This window comes from Prionailurus viverrinus, chromosome A1, assembly GCF_022837055.1.
Source record: "Prionailurus viverrinus isolate Anna chromosome A1, UM_Priviv_1.0, whole genome shotgun sequence".
Lineage (NCBI taxonomy): Eukaryota > Metazoa > Chordata > Mammalia > Carnivora > Felidae > Prionailurus > Prionailurus viverrinus.
Window position 1 is genome coordinate 92,502,626 of NC_062561.1, and position 20,057 is coordinate 92,522,682.

At 56.6% G+C, this 20,057-nt stretch overlaps 1 protein-coding gene across 1 annotated transcript in view; it reads left to right on the top strand.

The window, feature by feature from the left end:
* COL23A1 (collagen type XXIII alpha 1 chain) overlaps positions 1-20,057 on the top strand; it is a 354,760-nt gene that overhangs the window by 332,730 nt on the left and 1,973 nt on the right. The window contains exons 9-27 of the mRNA XM_047861807.1: positions 1,848-1,964; positions 2,762-2,797; positions 3,182-3,208; positions 3,679-3,705; positions 5,542-5,595; positions 6,125-6,187; positions 6,622-6,666; positions 8,371-8,448; positions 10,493-10,546; positions 11,201-11,245; positions 12,123-12,212; positions 13,038-13,100; positions 13,444-13,500; positions 13,777-13,803; positions 14,759-14,821; positions 14,907-14,960; positions 15,164-15,190; positions 18,454-18,507; positions 18,647-18,733. Coding sequence (XP_047717763.1) covers positions 1,848-1,964; positions 2,762-2,797; positions 3,182-3,208; positions 3,679-3,705; positions 5,542-5,595; positions 6,125-6,187; positions 6,622-6,666; positions 8,371-8,448; positions 10,493-10,546; positions 11,201-11,245; positions 12,123-12,212; positions 13,038-13,100; positions 13,444-13,500; positions 13,777-13,803; positions 14,759-14,821; positions 14,907-14,960; positions 15,164-15,190; positions 18,454-18,507; positions 18,647-18,733 — 1,068 coding nt within the window. The remainder of the gene's footprint in view (positions 1-1,847; positions 1,965-2,761; positions 2,798-3,181; positions 3,209-3,678; positions 3,706-5,541; positions 5,596-6,124; positions 6,188-6,621; positions 6,667-8,370; positions 8,449-10,492; positions 10,547-11,200; positions 11,246-12,122; positions 12,213-13,037; positions 13,101-13,443; positions 13,501-13,776; positions 13,804-14,758; positions 14,822-14,906; positions 14,961-15,163; positions 15,191-18,453; positions 18,508-18,646; positions 18,734-20,057) is intronic.

The window sequence follows — 20,057 nt, forward strand, 5'->3', positions numbered from 1 at the left end:
CCTAGCTCGTCGGCACTGGGCACACAGCAGGGGCCACCTCTTCCAGAGGCTTCTTCCTTTCTTGGTTACGGGGAGTTTGGGAGCTGCTGACACTGTGAGTCAAGCATGCCCCATTACTATACCCTGTGCCAGTGCTGGGCAGGTACCGCTGGGGTAGCAGGAAGTGCCGGAGGCACAGTGATCCTCCCTCATTGTAGGGAGGGCCTCGAGGTGAGGGCTCTGGCTGCCTGAGGTCTGACCCAGTACTAACATCAGGTCCTTGAGTCAGGGATAGGATGCTGCATGACAGAGACTGTGTGGCCCTTCATTGCTCTTTTTATGTATTTTTTTTAAGTTTATTTATTTATTTTGAGAGAGAGAGAGACAGGGAGAGAGAGAAAATCCCAAGCAGGTTCCGCATTGTCAGCGTAGAGCCCGACAGGGGCTCAAACTCATGAATCATGAGATCATGACCTGAACGGAAACCAAGAGTCAGACACTTAACCGACTGAGCCACCCAGATGCTCCTCTTTTTAACTTTTTATTCTGAGATCGTTGCAGGTCAACAATTAGTGGTAAGAAATAATACCCCAGAGGGGCACCTGGGTGGCTCAGTCGATTGAGCGGCTCAGGTCATGATCTTACGGTTTGTGAGTTCGAGCCCCACATAGGGCTCTGTGCTGACAGCTCAGAGCCTGGAGCCTACCTTGGATTCTGTGTCTCCCCCCTCTCTGCTCCTCCCCCACTCATGCTCAGTCTCTCTCTCTCTCTCTCTCTCTCTCTCTCCCTCCCTCCCTCCCTCTTTCTCTCTCTCAAAAATAAATAAACATTAAAAAAAAAAAACAAATAATACCCCTTGTCCCGTTCTCCACTTCCCCCACCCCACCATGGCAATGTCTTGCCTCACTCAAGTATGAGCTTATAACCAGGAAATGGATACAGTCTACCTGCCTTATTTGGATTTTACCCGTTATATTCACCTGGGGGGTGTTTAAGTCTGGGCAGTGCTATCACGCTTGTAGATTCCTGAACCACATGCAGAGACCCCCTCATGGTAGCCTTGCCCAGCTACACTCCCTCCCCACCCCATCCCTAACCCCCAGCAACCATTAATCTGTGCTCCACCTGTACGACATTTCCATGTCAACAATGTCGTGTAGATGCAGCCACACAGTATGTAACCTTTCGAGATTGGTTCTGTTCCCTCAGCGTGATGCCCTCGAGATGCATCCAAGTTACTGCACGCATCCGTACTTTGTCCCTTTGCACTTACTGCTGATCAGTGTTCTGTGATATGGTTGTATCCCTGTCGGTTAACCCTTCACCCATTGGGTAGCTACATTGGGTTGTTTCCGGTTTGGGGCCATTACACGTAAAGCTGCTGTGAACACTTGCGTGCAGGTTTTGTGTGAGCCCGAGAGCTCATTGCTCTGCGTACGTGCCCAGAAGCGCACCTCCAGCACCTAATAAAGCAGGAGCTGCCCAATGGGGAAGGTCCTTCGGGAGGCGTGCAGCACCGTCTCCAGGAAGCAGGGGGCCAGTGGGGCCCACGTGCTAGCTCCCACATCCAACGTGTCTCCACTCTCAACTGAACCCCAGAGCTGGGCTCCAGGCACCAGGAGCTGAGAAGATGGCACATTCCTCGGAGGGGAAGGGTCCTGTTTAGCCTCTTATGTCAGAGTACAAGGGCTTGTCCCTTCGTGTGGCCACCAAGAAGCGGCAAGAAGCGCAGTGACAAGGCGCTTCCCTCTGAGCCCGCTCCAGCTGGGGAAGGGAAGGCACGGGCCTGTCCATCTGCAGAGGCTTCTCTCTGGAGACTGGAGCCCCTTTCCTTCCCCTCCCGGTGAGCCACACACCATGTCTTCCAGGGAGACCAAGGGCAAGACGGAGCTGCTGGGCCTCCGGGGCCCCCTGGACCCCCTGGGGTCCGAGGCCCTCCTGGCGACACTGGGAAAGATGGCCCCAGGGGAGCACAAGGCCCAGAGGTAAGAGAGGGCTTGGAGGTGGAAATACCCCAGACCTGGTCCTGCACCTACCAAAACCCTAACCCCTGACCCAGAAACAACCCCAGCCCCAGCCCTGTCCCCAGTCCAGACCCAGATCCACGCCTAACCCCAACCCCAACCCCAGCCCCCACCCAGACACTTACCCCACTCCAGCCTTATACTTACCACCATCCAAGACCTTGACCCCAAACTCATTCCCAAATCCTGGTCCACCCCAGATAGAACCAGAGGCCTTGAACCTGATATAGGTTGTGATTTCACTCCCATTCCTAACCCTGGCCCTGAGACCCACATGTGGGCGCTTCCTCCGGCAGATTTACCAAGCCCTGTTCCTCCCTCGCTCTCTCTTTCTCACTCTCTCTCGCTTTCCCACCTCCAGTACTAACTAGCTAGGCTCAGCTGTCCTCCTATAGTTCTACCTGAACCCCGAAGGCCAGACTTCATGTCCTTCCCCTTCCCCCAACACAGGGACGCAGGCCTGTCCTTCCCATCCTGTGCAGATCCAGCTCCTCTACCAAACTGTCCCCTCTCAGGGCACCTACTCAGTTGGCTCATCCATGCCTACTCATGTTGGGCGTGTAACTCCCTGAGCCTCGACGTTCTCATCTGTGAAGTGGGAACAATAGCACCCGATCTTCAGGGGTTTGGTCAAGATGACACGACACGAGAGACTACTTGGAGCCCCAGCACAGGGCCTGGTGGGGGGAGTGGGCTCAGCCCCTGCACTTCTCATCCCCTGCATCCCCTCCAGAGGCTCTCCTCTTCTGCCCCCTCAGGGTCCCAAAGGAGAGGCTGGACGAGACGGCGAGATGGTCAGTATCCAGGGCATTTCAGAGGCCTGGGCTGCTAGGTCCGTGGTTGCAGGCCCGGAAGCCCCTGTCCCGCTTACAGCCGCACTGGGGGTGTCCGCGTGCAGGCACCCCTGCCCTCCTGCCCTGTCACCAGCATCAGGGAACCGATGGGCCAGGCCCCCAGCCCCACGTCCCTGGGAGGGAGCCCACAGCCCACTGCACTGCCTGAGATCTGGTGCAGAAGTGGCCGTAGACATGGGGAAGGGTCAGGCCTAGAGCAGGCAGCACAGCCCCGCCTCCTGCCGTCTAGCACCTGGTGTCACCCTTTATAAAATGACCAGAAGGAGAACCTCCCAAAAGCAGCCTCCAGTATCCCATTTAATATTTTCTCTTCTCTTGTTCCAGGGCCTGAAGGGACCCCCAGGGCCCAAGGTGGGTGCTCCTTACTCCGTGTCCCCTGCCCCAGGCCTGGGAGGGATGGGCTCCCTACCCCACTGCCCCCTCCCCATGACAGCTGTCCTTCCCCACCCCCACCCCGTCCCCTGCTGTGAACAGCACCTGCAGGGGTGGGAGGGCAAGCTGTGGTCTTCCCTGAAGGAAAAGGGCTTTCATTACTTCTCTCATCTCAGAACCACCCTCTGAGGCTGGGGCTTCACACCCCCCACTTGCAAAAGTAGTGACTTGCCCAGGATCATTCAGCTTGTGGGGGAGGGGGACGCAGTCGGGAGTGGAGTCCAAGACTGTCAGCCCCAGCATCCGTGTGCACCTGTCTGTGGGGCCGGGATCTCTAGGCTGTCCCCAGTCATCAAGGCCACTTCTCCCAGAGGAACAGGTGGCCTGGTGTCTGGGCCGTGCTCTGAGGGCTCTGACCTCTCTCTTGCACCCCTTTACCCCCTCCTCAGGGTGAGCCTGGCATTCCTGGAAAGAAGGTGAGGGGGCCCCCTGTGGGGTATGTGGGAAGAGGCTGGAGAGAAGGGCAGGGCTCCCAGTGGGGCCAGGCTGGGGGGGGGGGGGGCGACCACAGGAAAGTCCTCACATATGGGTCCTCTGTCCTCTGTCTCTGAAGCCAGGATCTTGTTCATTTATCCACTTATTCCCTCATCCTTTCCTTTCCTCAAACACAGCAAATTTGTTCCCAGTTCACAGCCCTAGACAATGGTTCTCAAAGTGAGGTTCTAGGACCAGCAGTATCCTCAGAGCTCCAGGCACCCCAGGATGTTGTGATTTATGATAAATCCGTATTTAGTCTCAGTCCTCCCTGTCTCTGGAGCAGACTCCTAAAACTCATGGAATGTCCTGAGGGATGAACCTAATTTGAAGGTGTCTATTGTCATGTGAATGAGGCGATGTTGGGCCCCCACCTGAGGATGGGGGGTGGTTGCCTGGAGAACCTTTGGAAGGTTGGGAATTTCAGTCCCAGCCACCAGCCTTCCAGGGAGGGGAGAGGGGCTGGAGGTTGAACTGATCTCACCGGTGGCCGGCGATTTAATCATTCGTGCCTGTGCAGTGAAGCTCCATAAACACCCAAAAGCATGGGGTTCCGAGAGCTTCCGGGTTGGTGAGCACGTGGAGACTTGGGGAGAGTGGCGCTCCTGGAGAGGGCCTGGAAGCCCCACGAGTCGTCCCTGTACCCTGCCAGATGCATATCTTCCATCTGGCTGTTTCTGAGTTACAGCCTTTATAATAAACCGGTAATCTAGTAAGTAAAGTGTTTCTCTGGGTTCTGGGAGCCGCTGTAGCAAAGCTGATGGAACCCAAGGAGCAGGTGGTGGGAATCTTCACTCTATGGCCAGTTGATGAGAAGTAAAAGTGGCAACAGGCTTACTCCTGGTGCCTGGAGTGTGCAGGTTGGGGACAGCCAGCGGGAGAGTCCTGGAGGACTGGGCCCTTAACCGGTGCCATCTGACACTCTCGAAATTGGTAGACACGTATCAGAATTAGGCTGAATTGCAGGACACCTGGCTGGTGTCGGAGAATGGCTTGGTGGTGTGGACACACCCCACCCCCATCAGATTTGGTGACCAGAACTTTTAGACCCCGTCTGTTCAACAGGGTGAACATGCACTCAAGTTTGGGAACCATTGACCTGGAATGATCTTTCCCCACCTGTTCCCAGGCCAAGTCTCCAAACAGCTGTCCCCTCCCCCAGGAGACCGTTCCTCCAAATCCCTTCATCCTGCCACCCTCTTACATTCCCTTTCCACCACTGCTTCCACCTCCTGCCATGGTGCTATGTGCTTATCTGGATATTTCTTTGTCCTCAACCCCTGTCACCCATTGAGCGGGGACCCTATCTGCACAGAGAGTGCTCATAAGATATTTGTTTGTTTGTTTGTTTGTTTGTTTGTTTTTAAAGTTTATTTATTTTGAGAGAGAGGTAGAGAGAGAGTCTCAAGCAGGCTCCATGCTGTCGGTGCAGAGCCTGATGTGGGACTTGATCCCCCAAACCATGGGATCATGACCTGAGCCGAAATCAAGAGTCAGAAGCTCAACCAACTGAGACATCCAGGGGCCCCATGACATTTGTTGACTAAAGGAACAAATCCCTCTCTCCTCCACCTGCCCATCTGCCTTCCTTCTGCACACACCTGCTGACACACGCTCTGGGCTGGCCCTGGGGGACCTGCCTCACCCCTGTCCTGACCCAGTGTGACCAGTGTTGGTGCCAGCAGAGGACTGGTGTGCTGGGGAGCACAGGGTGGGGGAGACGTCCAAAGCCGGTATGCCCAGCCTGAGGGCTGCAGCCTCGGCCTCTCTCTCCACAGGGAGATGACGGGACGCCAAGCCAGCCAGGGCTCCCTGGACCCCCAGGGCCCAAGGTAGGTACATGTGCCTCCCCCCAGAAGGCCCCTTGCCTCCCCTCTGCCTGGTGAGGCCCCTGGCTGGCCCTTTCCAATGGGGGGGCATGTGCTGATGCCCGGGGCAAGCCAGAGAGGCAACAGGAAGGCCCTGGGCCCCACTTGCACCAGGCGGGGCATCCCATCCGGTCATTTGCCTCCCTCACACCCTCAGGCCCTCCTAGTTCCCATCTCAGGTGGCCCCTACTCTATCCTGTCCCCAGGCTAGGAACAGGGTATCATCCTTGCTCTCCCAAACCATAGAGATGGCCAGTCAGCCTCCAAAATGTCTCTTGAGCCCCTGAGCTGCCCTAACCTTGCACCAAGACCCAGACCAGAGAAGTTGGCCATGATCTGGAGTCCCCAGGGCTGGGGAGAGTCCTGAGGCCCATCTCCCCTCAACCCCAGGGGGGCTCAGGCATGTTCCCCAGGAGCCCCTGAAAGCCAGCAGGCCCAGGTAGCCCCGCGCCGGCCCCTGGTGCTCACTCGCTGTGAAATGTCTCTGTTGCAGGGCGAGCCAGGGAGTGTGGGGCCTCCAGGAGAAAACGGTGTGGACGGCGCCCCAGGGCCAAAGGTGCCTTACAGTGCGCGGCTCAGACCAGTGTCCCCATCATGGGGACACCTCCCTGTGGCTTCACCTCCAATTTGCCCTTTGAAGTGGGGAGTCCCGGGAGGGCTTGGGTCCTAGTGTCTCATTCCTCAGGCTGTCAGAGGCCGGCCTGGGGCCTGGGTGGCCAGTGGGTCTGGGTGAGTGACAAGGCCTCCACCGAGCTCAGCTTTGTGGCTGTCATCTTGTAGCCCTCCCTCAGTGGCCCATCTCTCCACACCGTGGGGCCAGAGGAGGGTCCCATAGGTGCTCCTTCCATGAGCCCTGTTCCTGGAGTACCAGTCACAAAAATTAGTCCCTTAGGGCCCCAGCATGTGAGCCCTGCACTTTTTGGTGAAGAGAAGACTGGAGGGGGCGTGGGGCAGCCATGCATACACGGCTACAACCTCGTGTCTCCACAGGGAGAGCCTGGCCAGGAAGGTGCCGATGGAGCCACAGGGCTGCGGGTAAGCAGTCTCCCCTCTGGCCACACTGAGAGGACCCAGGGGCCCGGGTTCTTCAGAAGCCCCTGTCCCCCAGACGACCCCAGAGGAGCTCCAGAAAATGGGAGTCTTTTTTTTTTTGATAATTCATTAGCGTTTTTTTTTATTTTTTTATTTTTTAAGGTTATTTATTTATTTTGAGAGAGACAGAGAGAGTGGGGAGAGGGTGGGGGTAGAGAGAGAGAGGGAGAGAGAGAATCCCAAGCAGGCTCTGTGCAGTGTGGAGCCTGATGCCAGGCTCGGACTCAACGAACCTCGAGATCATGACCTGAGCCGAAACCAAGAGGCAGGCACTTAACCGAGCCACCCAGGTGCCCCTCAATGGTTCACTTATGGATGTGTGAAAACAAGTCCTCCCCACGTGAGAGTGTCTGTCCTCCTAGAGTCTTTTCTTCTCATAGTTAAGCATAGACCTTCTATCTGTCCCCTGTGGCATTACCTTACCCCTGCGGGGGTGCCTTGCCCCACATTGAGGCTCAGGCTTAAGGTTCGTCACCATCTCCAGAAGCAGGGCTGGTCTCAGATCGTTTGTGACCAGCCCCTATCAACCCACCTTTAGGTTGACATCCAGAGTCCTGTCCTCTGCTCTGTGGCTTCCGGCCATCACGTTCCCTCATGCTCCTGGAGGCTGCTTTTCTCCACAAAACAAGGCCAGGTGCACAGCCTGGTCATGCAGGTGGCTGGGCTGGATTAGGCGCTGAACGTGGGATTCTGTGTGAACCATACAGTTCCCTACAGGCCATGACTGTGAGGGTAGCTGGCAAATGAGGCCCTGACCTGGATGTCTCTGCCCTCTGCAGGGGGCTAGCCCCAGGCCTGACCAGAGTGTTGCCAGCAGAGGGCAGCCTGGGATGGAGGGAGGTTCAGAGAGTCAGGGCAGGATGGTCATGTCCATGCAGGAGCATGTAAGCCTGGGCATCCGTGTGCTGGTTACTAGTGCATGGTGCGTGCAGCCTCCGTCAGAGGCAGGGAAACGGAGGCCCCAGAGCAAGATCCAAGGGTAAGATCCCGCTGGCACATTTCGTATTGGTCGTCATAGCGTTTGGGGGTTTGGGGAGTGTGTTTATTTTTGCTTGTTTGCCAACATCTAAAAATCTGAAGAACCTGGGGCACCTGGGTGGCTCAGTCGGTTAAGCGTCAGACTTGATCTCGGCTCAGGTTACGATCTCGTCATTTGGGAGATCAAACCCCATGTCGGGCTCTTGTGCTGAAAGCACAGAGCCTTCTTGGGATTCTCTCTCTCCCTGCTCCTTCCCTGCTCATTCTCTCTCTCTCTCTCTCTCAAAATAAATAAATAAACATTTTTTAAAAATCTGAATAACTTCCCATCAAAATTAGACTTTCTGTTTTCCCTGGAGAACTCCAAGATAAGGCCTCAGTGGACTTCAATTCACACCTGAATTGCAGCCGGACCAGGCAGGGGCATGTTCCCTCATTGCTTCAGAGCCCCCTTCCCTCCCTGATGCCCACTGCCTGGGCCCCCGGAGCATTTTGCCAGTGAACGGGGTCCCAGTGCCCAAGTAGATTCTGGAGTGTGGGCTTGCGGGGGTCCCACCAGGTTACAGCTCAAGTTACACGGACCGTCGTGCAGGCCAGGTTCTCTGGCTGAGACACAGACCTGAAAACCGTGGCCCTTCCCTGAAATTCTTACTCTTCCTCCTGCCTTAGGGTCCCCCGGGCCTCAAGGGCGAGCAAGGAGACACAGTGGTGATTGACTACGATGGCAGGATCTTGGATGCCCTGAAGGTAGGTTCCTGGCAGGGCCAGGATACACCCCTGTTGTTCATTTCCTGAGGGGACAACCACATACTTTTCATGTTAATCTTGCACTCTTTTTTTAATGTTTGTTTATTTATTTATTTTGAGACAGAGAGAGAGGGAGCACAAGCAGGAAAGGGGCAGAGAAAGAGAGGGAGAGAGAGAATCCTAAGCAGGCTCCAGGCTGTCAGCACAGAGCCCGACACAGGGCTCGATCTCACAAACCATGAGATCATGACCTGAGCGGAAACCAAGAGTCAGACACTTCACCGAATGAGTTGCCCAGGCGCCCCAATCCTGCACTTCCTTACACAAAGAACCAAGGGCAGCTTGGCACAAAGACCCCCAACTCCACCAGGTGCACCCGATAAGGAAATCAGTGCTATGCTGAGACCCACCCGATGCTAAGAGCTGCTGGGAACGTGGATTATGTGGCCCCCAGCTCCCCGGTGGCCAAAGCAAAAAAGGGAAGCTCCCCACTCAGGGGCAGGAAGCAAATCATTTCCTGATGTCCAGTCTCAGCAGGCTTCCCAGGGAACCCAGGCCAGAGGGCTAGGTCTTCTAAGAGCTGTCAGTAGAGGTTGACAATGGCACAGCCTGCTTCAAGGAGCTTCGGGAGATGCCTGGGGCCTCTGAGCCCTGTCTGGGGCCAGACCAACTGGGGGCCATCACCAGTGGAGAGAGAGGTTGGGTGCTAGCTGCTCACGGCTCCCAGGGAGGGAAGCTAGGGAGGGGGAGGGGAGGGACAGTCATCAGAGACCACATGGGGCCTCGGCACCTGACCCTACCTGAGCCCCATTCCAGTTATCTCCCACGGGCCTCAGGGAAGTTCAAGCTGAAGTTCAAGTGGCCGGCCCCAGGCCTGCATGGTGTGTTGCAGGCCAAGGGCACACATGGGCATGGTGTGCCCCAGCCCCGCTTGGAGAAGCAACCTGAGTATAGGGAGGCAGGAAGTAGATTTTGGATGCCAGGCTGGAATGATGCCTCCAGCTGATGGGCACAGGCTGCCACAGTTGGTTCTTGAGCAGAGACATGATATTAAAAATACATATTATGGGGGCAGGGGGCGCCTGGGTGGCTCCGTTGGTTGAGCATCCAACTTCGGCTCTGGTCATGATCTCACGGTTCGTGGGTTCGAGCCCCATGTCGGGCTCGCTGCTGTTGGCACAGAGCCTGCTTCTGATCTTTTGTCTCCCTCTTTCTCTCGGCTCCTCCCCCACTTGTGCTCTCTGTCAAAAATAAATAAACACTAAAAAAAAAAACTTTAAAAAATACATATTGTGAGCAGGCTAGCCGGGGAATTGTGTGGAAGGTGAATCAAAGTGTGGAGGGGGGGCAGCTGGAGGCAGGGAGGCCACAGTGGGGTGGGGGTGGGCTCTGGGCCTGGGTGGGTGGAATGGAGGAGGATAGGAAGACCAGAGATGTCTCAACAAAGGTGCCAGCAAGAAGGGGACAGGTTGCTGGGGTGAGGGGCTGGGCAGGGTGCCTCTGGAAGGTGACAGATGAGCCATGGTGGGCAGGCAGCCTGTGGGAAGCCTGGGTGGGAGTGGGAGCTGGGGAGCAAGGTCAGACCTAGAGACACCATCCCCTGCCCGTGAGGCCCAGGACTCACGGGAGGGGCAGAGAGGGCAGTGCTGGACCACTGTGAGGGATACAGTTTTTGGCCGGCCTTGAATGCCAGCGGGGGATTTATGCTTGCTTCAAGGGGCAACAGGGAGCTCTTGCAGGATCTTGAGCAGGGGAGTGTTGTGAAGAAATCTGTCTTTGGGGGATATTAGCTCTGAAGGCAGAGGGATTCTGGACCCTCTGTGGCAGTAGACACTGTGGTATCTCACCCAGTGCCTGTGCCAGCGCCCTGCCCCCTCGCAAGACAAGAGGGCCTGACCTGACAGGGTGGGAAGCAGGCTGTGAGGGTCCTTGACCCTCCTACAGGCCAGCCGGACACAGCCCTGATCCCCGAGGTGGAAGGGGTGAGCTAGCAACAAGGGGGACACTTTGCCTGAACACTGACCGGCTTGACTTTCACATACAGGGTCCTCCCGGGCCACAGGGGCCCCCAGGGCCACCAGGGATCCCCGGAGCCAAGGTCAGTTCACGGGCAGTTGTGTGGCCTCACCCCGAGCCCCTTATCTCCAGCACCCGCCTCCCCTCTCCTCTCTGCCATGCTCACTCTGCTTCTCTCCTGGCATCCCAGCCTGGCTTCTAGGGACTCAGAGAAAGCGGCCCTGCTCCTTCCTAACCAAGCTGGCCGCCTTCCTCCCAGCCCTAGCTCCTCCCCGGGAAGCCTCATTCACACATGTAAACCCTGGAGACATCCCCAAATCCCATAGATTACATAGCCTGTACACATCATTTACACCCTGCTCAGTCAGCGCAGGAGAAAGAGCCTAAGACTTGGAAATCAGGCAAGATCTGGTCCCAGCCTGGGCTATGTGGCCTGGAATGAGTCATTTAATCCTCTGACCCTCAGTTTCCAAACCTGTAACCTCCCAGACTATAGATTATAGCCCTGGGCTGTATCTGCTCATTGGAGCTGAGGAAACGAGAAGAGCAGGGGGGCAATGCCTGGCACGCGGCCGGGCACCCAGTGGCCACCATCCTGGACCTGACTAATTCCAGGGACCCGACCCAGGGACACTGTGCTGAACCGGCGGCGGGGGGTGGGGGGGCAGCCCAGCCATAAGTCCCTCTCCAGGACCACAGGACACTGTAACCCCCCTTGCTTTCTATTCCCTCCTAGGGCGAGCTGGGACTGCCTGGTGCCCCGGGAATCGATGGAGAGAAGGTCTCTGGGCCTTTTTATTTGGTTGGCAATGCTGGTGCCTAGTGTTGGGCTTCGTGTGTGCCTGTGTTCGTGCATGTTATGTGTGTGTGCGTCCATGTGTGCATGAATGCACGTGTGCATGTGTGTGTGCGTGCGTGTGTATGTGTGTGTGTGTGTACAGAGCTAGAGAGGGGCCACATTACAGAGTGTGCTGCCTGTGTGCATGTCCTGAGTCTGCCCTTAGGCCTCAGGCTAGCTGCTCATTTTCCAGCAGCCTCGGTTCGGTTCCTCGCCCGGAGGTGAGGGTGGTAACAGCTGTGAGAGGTAACTAATTCTGTGTGTGGAAAACAGAGCGGGGTGGGTGCCTGGCACAACGTAGCAGAGTCTTCGAGTGGTAGCTAATGTCGTTACCGTTGCTATCAGTACTCTTAGTGTCCCTGTAAGTGTACATCTGCGTGTGATCCTACTGACACACCACAGTGCCAGGGGCGTCGCCGGGAGTGTCTTTAGTGCTGGGTCCCTAGTGTGCCCACCTTGGACAGTATGTGATTGGTTGAGAGAGGGAATGAGTGGCCAGAAGGGGCACTGAGTGGATGATGGGTTGTACGGGGGGTTTGGGGGCTCCCACCACCAGCTTCTGAGATGTGAGCGCAGGGTTGACCCCAAGCCCCGTAAGTGCCCCCTCAGGGGCTGCGCTGTCCCCCGAACCCCACCTCTCCACGCACTGGCCCACCCTGCACCCCGTCTTCATTCGGGCTCCTCATTGCACTTACCTGGGCCAGGGGCCCAGGATAAAGAAGTGGGGGTCTGGCCTGGCCAGGACTAAGCTCTGGGAACCCGCTGGGGTGGGGAAGGGAGCCTGCTAGCCTCACCAACCCCTTGTTCTTGTGGCTCACAGGGTCCCAAAGGAGCTAAAGGTGACCCAGGAGAGGTGGGGCCGGCCGGACCCAAAGGGGAGGCAGGCGAGATGGGTCTGTCGGGCCTCCCGGTAGGTGTGGCTGGGTCCCCCCTGTTTGCCCACGTGGGGCTCTAAGGCAGGTGCATGCCCACCACAGCAGCTACAGGGGCGGGAGGGGGGCAGCTGGGGCCCTGCCAGCACCACCACCACCACCCCCAGCCCAGGGTCACCGAGCCTTTGAAAGGAAGCTCTGACAGTCCATGCTGCTCAGACCCTCTGAGCCCCATCTCCTCCTCCATATAATGACTTACCGCCTGCTTCCCGAGGCCTCCGCAAAGGTGGAGCCCAGCTGGCGGGTGGTTAGGTCACACACGCTGACCACTCAAGTTCGCATCCGGCTCTGTCTCCTGCTGACTCTGGAACCCTGCACGAGCATCCTAAGCCCCCTGGGCCTCCATTTCCTCACCTCCAAAATGGGGGTGATAATCTCCCACTTGTGAGGGCATGCACGACAGGCCTGAGAAGGGTGGCTGGCGGGTGATAAATGCCCACTATCTATCACCGTCATAGTGGCTGGACTGGAAGAGTTTGGGGTTCAAGCAGCCCCCAGATGCCACCTCTTCACGTCTGGTGTCCATCCATGAGGCTCCCTCAGCTAGAGAGGTGGTACCAGGTTTGAACCCGGGTCTTTGCTTCCAGAGCCCACAATTTATACCACTATCAATGTGCTCTCCCCAAACCCCCTGTGCTGGGCATCTGGAGCGTGTCACTGATTCAGGGAAAATACTTCAAGCTACAAAGGCCAACTCACTGCTGAGGCTGGAGGCCTCATGGGGAAGGCAGGGGAAGTGCTGACCACCATGGTGGGGATTTTGATGATGGACGGAAAGGGCTGAAGGCCATCCTGTCCTGCAGGGCGCCGACGGCCCCAAGGGGGAGAAGGGAGAGTCGGCATCTGACAACCTACGGGAGAGCCTGGTAAGGGGGCTGTTGAGGACCAGGGTCCTAGCTTAGACCGGCTGCGGCCCCAAACCTTGGGACAGAAAGGCCACCTGGCCTGAGCCAACCAAAGGGCAGCGAGGGAGGGGGAGGGGGAGCCTCGGCTGTGTCCTCCAACTGAGGCCCCTCTGAGAACCCAAAGGCCAGCCCCTTGGCTCCCCACTAGGCAGTGTGCCCTTCTGGGGGCAGGAAGGAGACTCGGCCCAGTGGCTCAGGGCCCAGCACCCCCAGGAGTGCTCATCCAATATGTTCAAGTATGGGTGGGTGACATATGACGGGGGGAGGGGTGGTGGTGACTAATCCACCTCTGACTGCTTCCTAGGCTCAGATCATAGTGGAGCCAGGGCCCCCAGGCCCCCCTGGTCCCCCAGGCCCCATGGTAAGAGCATTTGGCTTAAAGTAGCTGGGACATGCAGAGGGTGGTGAACCCAGGCCTAGAGCTGTGGCCCAGGGGATGACGGGATTTCTCGGTGGGGAAGGGGCCACATCAAGCAATACGGCAGAGCCTGGGTCTGGGCTTGGGAGGCCACAGAGGTCAGGGCCATGGAGACCAGTGAGTGGCCCATGAGCCTTTGCGACCCACTGTAAGAGGAACCTGGCTCCGAGCACTGGACCCAGCCCGATGGCCTTTCTGATTTGCTCTCTCCTCCTCCAGGGCCTTCAGGGAATCCAGGGTCCCAAGGTGAGTTATGGGGCATGGGTGGAAACCCCCCTACTCACTTCAGACCCACAGCCTGGACAGTTCCAGAAAGCCTTGCTAATGGGCAGCGAGGGCCCCACACTGGGCTCCAGACCAGCTCCGCATTATCCCAGGGCCTGAATGTTCAGAATCCCCTGGAGTACAACCTCCCTGATGTCCTTGGAGCCAGCGTCCCCTGCCCCCCACTGGGGCTCTGTCCCCCTGCCAAGCACTAGTCTGCTGCCTCATGCACACATCCGTCTTAACTGCCCCCAGCCTGGACATGAAGTCTTGGGCGTCGTGTGTATTACATAATGTCATGTCCTCTGCTCTTAAATTAAAACTGTGAATGTGGCCTGCCCACGTGCCCTGCCTGGAGGAGGCCAGCTGGCCTCCCTGTTTGCCATGCCTGGCTTCTCTCTCATGCACCCTGGGGGAGAGACTACCTCTCCATTCCCCCAGCCCAGAGGCCGGCGGGACTTGGTCATGATTCCCACCAGCTGAGTGGGGCCAAGCATGTGGCCGACCAGATGGGCTGCTTCTGGTTCTGTTTTGTCCCAAAGGCCTCCCCAGATCGTGTTTAGAAGAGGCAGCTTCTGTTAGGGACAAGGTCCAAGGCTGGGGCTCAGAAACCCGACTGGTCCTCAGCTCTGCTGCTTCTTGGCTGTGTGGCTGGGCCCGTCCCTGCCCCTCTCTCTTGCCTCTCTTTTCTCATCTGTGAAATGGGTGTGACTGCAACAATCTCCTGTGATGACCCGTGGGTGGGGAAAGGTAAAGTGCACACACTCATAGTTCATTCCGATTATGTGCTCTGGAAGGAAGCTGGGGTCAAGTCCCTGAGAGCCTGAAGTCTGTCCCTCTGCCCTGCATCCCCGCCTGTCACTGAGGCCCCAAGCTTTCCTGTCCTGCTGTCTGCCTGACCCCTCCCCACTGACTGCTGTCTCCTCTTGGCTTGCAGGGCTTGGACGGAGCAAAGGGAGAGAAGGGCGTGTCAGGAGAGAGAGGCCCCAGCGGCCTGCCTGTGAGTGTCATGAGCCTTGTCCATCCTTCCAGGCTGCTAATTCCTATAACTGTCATGCTTCTTGACCCATTCCTTTTCCACCCAGGGGCCAGCTGGCCCGCCGGGCCTTATTGGACTGCCAGGAACCAAAGGAGAGAAGGTAACCACCCTCCTTTAACGCCCCCCAAGTATGGCCACATGTTTGTTGTGTCGCTCGGCCTTGGTGGCTCAACCCCTGACACCACACTGTCCGGGGGCCAGAAATCGGGCTTGAGGACAATTCACAAGGCTGCACATCCCAGCCATTAGTGCTCCCGGCACCCCCTCCCCAGCCCCCTCACATCTTTCTTTGTCTCTCCTCAGGGAAGACCCGGGGAGCCGGGCCTGGATGTAAGTATCTCATCATTCCCTGTAATCAGGCTCTTCTTGTGTGTAGCTTCTGACCCCGTGCTGGCCATACAGTCACCTGATCTGCGACTTGGATGTGACCCCCTTCTCCAGGGTTGAAACTCCAAGTTCCCCCTGTGTCCTCAATGCCAAGTCTAGTTCATAGCCCAGAGTAGGTACTTGATGGGTGGATGATGGGTGGATGGACCGATGGATTGATGATGGATATATGGATGATAGTGGATGGACAGATGGACAGATGGATGGGTGATAGGTGGATGGATGTTGGATATATGGATGACAGATGGATGGGTGATGGATAAATGGATAGAAGGATGATGCATTGGGGCGCCTGAGTGGCTCAGTCTGGTGAGCTTTCGACTTCAGCTCAGGTCATGATCTTGCAGTTTGTGGGTTCAAGTCATGCATCAGGCTCTGTGCTGACAGCCTGGAGCCTGCTTTGGATTCTGTGTCATCCTGTGTCATTCTGTGTCATTTAAAAATTGCACTGTTGCAATATCCTAGTGAGAGATGCTGAAGCTTCAGCTAGACATTACTGAGGGAAGGAGAGGAAGTATTAGCTCGAGGTTGATTGGATCTTTAGCCAACAACAGAAAACAGTTTAAACTGGCTTACACTGGGGTGCCTGGGTGGCTCAGTCAGTTAAGTGTCCGACTTCAGCTCAGGTCATGATCTCGCGGTCCGTGAGTTCGAGCCCCATGTCGGGCTCTGTGCTGACATCTCTGAGCCTAGAGCCTGCTTCAGCTTCTGTGTCTCCCTCTCTCTTTCTGCCCCTCCCCTGCTTGCATTCTGTCTCTCAAAAATAAACATTAAAAAATATTTAACTGGCTTAAACTGATTACTAATTGAAAAATCCAAGGGTGCCTGCATGGCTCAGTCAGTTGTGTGTCTGACTCTTGATCTCGGCTCAGGTCATGATCCCAGGGTCGTGGGATCAAGCCCCACCTGGGGCTCCACACTGAGCATGGAGCCTGCTTGGAATTCTCTCTCTGTGTCTCTCTTTCTCCCTCTGCCCCTCGCCCCCACTTGTGCACACTGTCTCTCTAAAATTTAAAAAAATCCAGAGGGACAGTACGTGGATCCACACAACCCACCTTCTCGTCCTCCCGTCTGTGCTTTCTCTGTTGGGGTGTCATTTCAAGATACATGTGGTAATGAGGTGGAGGCAATAGCCCCAAACCCTGGAGAAAGACCATTTGCCTCACTCTATATTCTTTTAGAAAAGTCTCATCACCTCTCTCTGGCCCCAGTTGGGTCAATGCTGAAACATGACTTGCCATGAGAAATGCAGCACCCTGATTGGCCAGCCCTGGTCACATCCTCCCTCCTGGAGCTGGGAGTGGAGTCAGTGGGTTATAAGAAGGGAGGGTGGCTCCCAGGAAAATCAGGTGGCTCTTGCAAGGGCAATGGTGACCAGATGTAGGGCTGCACGGACTCTGGTGTCCACCCTAGGCTTTAAGGAGAGAATGTCACCTGGGAGAGCAAGTGTAGACACAGAATTTCTGATTGGGAAGATGATGCTCCATCCATGAAAAGGGTCCAGAGAAGACACCAATGCTGAATCCAGTTCAGGCTCTGTCAGGGAGGTAGTGGAGCTAAAGAAACCGGGCCACCAGCGGTGTGGCCACGGCTGCCTTCTGGGAGGCCTGGAGCTGAGCTCAGAGCCCACCGGCTCTACCTGGCAAGCCTCTGGCCCTGCGCCCACTCCACCAGGCCCAGCAGACATGGGGAGTGTGCTCAGAAGCCTTCCCTGACCTCACACCTGGATAGAACAGCCCCTCTCCCTCGGACCTCATGGCATCTGGTTCATCCTGTGTCACTGAGCATAGACCATCATCTTCTATATCCTCTTGCCTGCCATGTTAGACTGTGAGGGAAGTGTCACATTTGTAACTGCAGGGTTTTAATTTGTGGAGGTGACTGACAGTTTGGCCAATGCCATTGGAAGAAAAATATGTTACTTATGTTTCCCAAGGGAAGGGCTCACTCACTAGGCAGGGCCACATGGGGAAGCACCAGGTTTGATCCAGAGGTAGAAGGGAGTGGGGGGCAGCTTAAGCCAGAGCTTTTACTGGGGCTTCCTTGGGAAAGGCAAGACAGAGCAGGAGAGACACTTGAGGATTAGTTAGTATGAATAATCTGGGCAGGCTCCGGGCTGCAGGGGTGGTCCCTAGTTTCCTGCTACCTGCCCTTGGGATGATTTTGGGCCTTGGGATGATTTCAGCTTGCTGTGTGAGAGGCAGATAAAGGGAGTGATTTCGGGATTTTCAGTTTACACATAAAAGGTGTGCCCCACACCAGCCCTTTGCTGTTTCCAAAACTCAACATGAGGGAGGGGCAGCCTCTTCCTAGCCAGCAAAATTTTTAAGATGTCAAAACATAAGACACAGAAAATAAAGGGGGAGGGGGGACACATCAAATCTGTTTCTCTGTCCTCAGTATCCAGCCCACAGCCCAGTTCCTAGTGGATGCTTAGAAATGTCGATTGCAGGGGCACATGGGTGGCTCAGTTGGTTAAGCCTCTGACTCTTGGTTTCAGCTCAGGTCCTAATCTCACGGTTCGTGAGTTCGAGCCCCACATCAGGCTCCACACTGACGGTGTGGAGCCTGCTTGGGATTCTCTCTCTCCCTCTTTCTCTGCCCCTCCCCTGCCTGTGCTCTTTCTCAAAATAAATAAAAACTTTTAGCCTGGAGCCTGCTTCCGATTCTGTGTCTCCCTCTCTCTCTGACCCTCCCCCATTCATGCTCTATCTCTCTCTGTCTCAAAAATAAACATTAAAAAAAATTTTTTTTTTAAAGTTTTTTAAAAATGTTGGTTGCATGGGTGGATGGACAGATGGATGAATGGGTGGGTAAGAGATTAAGCCAAAGGCTCAACAAAGGTCACCATTTCTGAGTCCACCAAAGATAGTGACATAAACTTCCACAAGTTTCCTGGGTCTCTGTCCCTAGCCAAGCTAGGGCCAGTGCCAGCAGCATGTGACAGTGACGTGTGAGAGAAAGCCCTCTGCCTGAGGGCTTCTGTCCAGAGACACCGCCAGTGTTCTCTTTTGGAGGAAGCAGTGCTAGCGTCCTGAATGTACGCTTTTCTTGAAATCAGCCTCATGCTGAACATAGGTGTCACCGAGGAGTTGAGTGGGGCCAGCGGGTACCACAAATTTGCATGGGGAAGGGGCAGTGATGGAGGCACAGAGATGAACAGATACAGGACCAAACCTCAAACCTCATTTTATTCCTTTTTCCAGGGTTTCCCTGGACCCCGAGGAGAGAAAGGTGACCGGAGCGAACGTGGAGAGAAGGTGGGGGTCGGTGGAGGCTGGGATGGGGGCGCAGCAGGGCAGGGGTGGCTGCCAGCTGGAGGCCCATCCCTCTGAGAGGTGGAGGAGGGGTCCTGAACCTGGCAGCCTTGGCCACACACCCATCTCCTTCCTTGTGCAGGGGGAGCGAGGAGTCCCGGGCCGGAAAGGTGTGAAGGGCCAGAAGGGTGAGCCGGGACCTCCAGGCCTGGACCAGCCGTGTCCCGTGGTACGTGTCGGGGCAGAATGGGAGCCCCAACCCAGGTCTTTGTCGCCTCAGGCCAGGGTCAGGCCAACGTCTTCCCTGTCCTCAGAGCTCACTCGCAAGCCCCAGAGACCACTGCAGCTGTCACTGCCATCATGGAGGCACCTCTCTCATTCTGGTCCTGACTCCCCACCCTGAGCGTGCCTCAGTGTTTGCCAGGGTCACTGCCCATCTCTTTTCAGCTTCCTTGGCGCTACAGAGGATTAGGACACCCTCACCTCTCTGGGTGGGTGTCCCTTGCTGGTATGGGTGGCCCCATGCGGCCCCTGCACCCCCTCTGCATGCCCCAAAGTCCCTCCCTGCTCCCCACACCTTCCTCCTTTCCTTCTCTCTCACGTCAGCTCCTGAGGCCCACTGGACTGCAGGCCAGAAATTACCACAGTTCACTCCCCTCCCCGGAAGGCTGGAAGGGTCCACACGTCACACTCTTCCATGGAGCTCACAAAAGACAGGAAAGGGAAAACAGGGACCTTCCACACTAAGACTGAGCAGATGTTCATACCTGGCCACCCGGCCATGAGGGGTGCTGGCTGCCTTTCAAAGGGGGATCAGGGTGAGGGACCCCAGATGCCCAGTCCTCTGACTGCCCGTGAGTCACACCAGCCCTCTGGTTCCTCAGTCTCCTCATCCAAGCAGTGGGGGTACTAGGCCCTGCCTCTAGGGCCACTAGGTGGTCTTGGGGAGTCACTGAGAGAAATAGGAGGGTGGTGACCGTATTCAAAAAGTGCAGGGACAGAGGAGAGACGCGGTGGCCCAGCCTCGCAACTCCAGGCCCGGGGCCAAGACTTCCCTCCGGGTCATTCAGCCTTTGTCTTTGAAACAGGAGAACCTTAAATGTGGAGGCCAGCGAGGGGCACCGGGCTCCAGGGGCCTGGCGAGGGGCAGCGGGCCCTGCCCTGTGGTATGCGGTCTGGCCTGCTGTGTGCTGTGCTGTGCATTCTGGGCACCTGTGCCCACTGTTCTACCCCCTCCTCTCTCCTGCCTTCCTTTCCTTCCTGCCCCTCCCCCCCACTTCCCTGTGGGCCCCAGCCCGTGACCCTGGTAGATGTCTGGCAGCTCCATGGAATGTGTTCCCGTGTGTGCCTCTGGAATGAAGAATTTTCCCCCCGGGGTTCCCCAAGGACTCTAGGCTGCCTGATGGGTCCCTCCCCAGCTCCCTTACCCTCCAGGCCGCCCTAGAAACCTTCCCCACCCCACCTTGTGTCTGAGTGCTGGGCTGGCATTGGCATGCTGGCACCCCCAGACAACCCCCATTCCCCACCCCGGTTTCTACCCTGACAGCCTCATT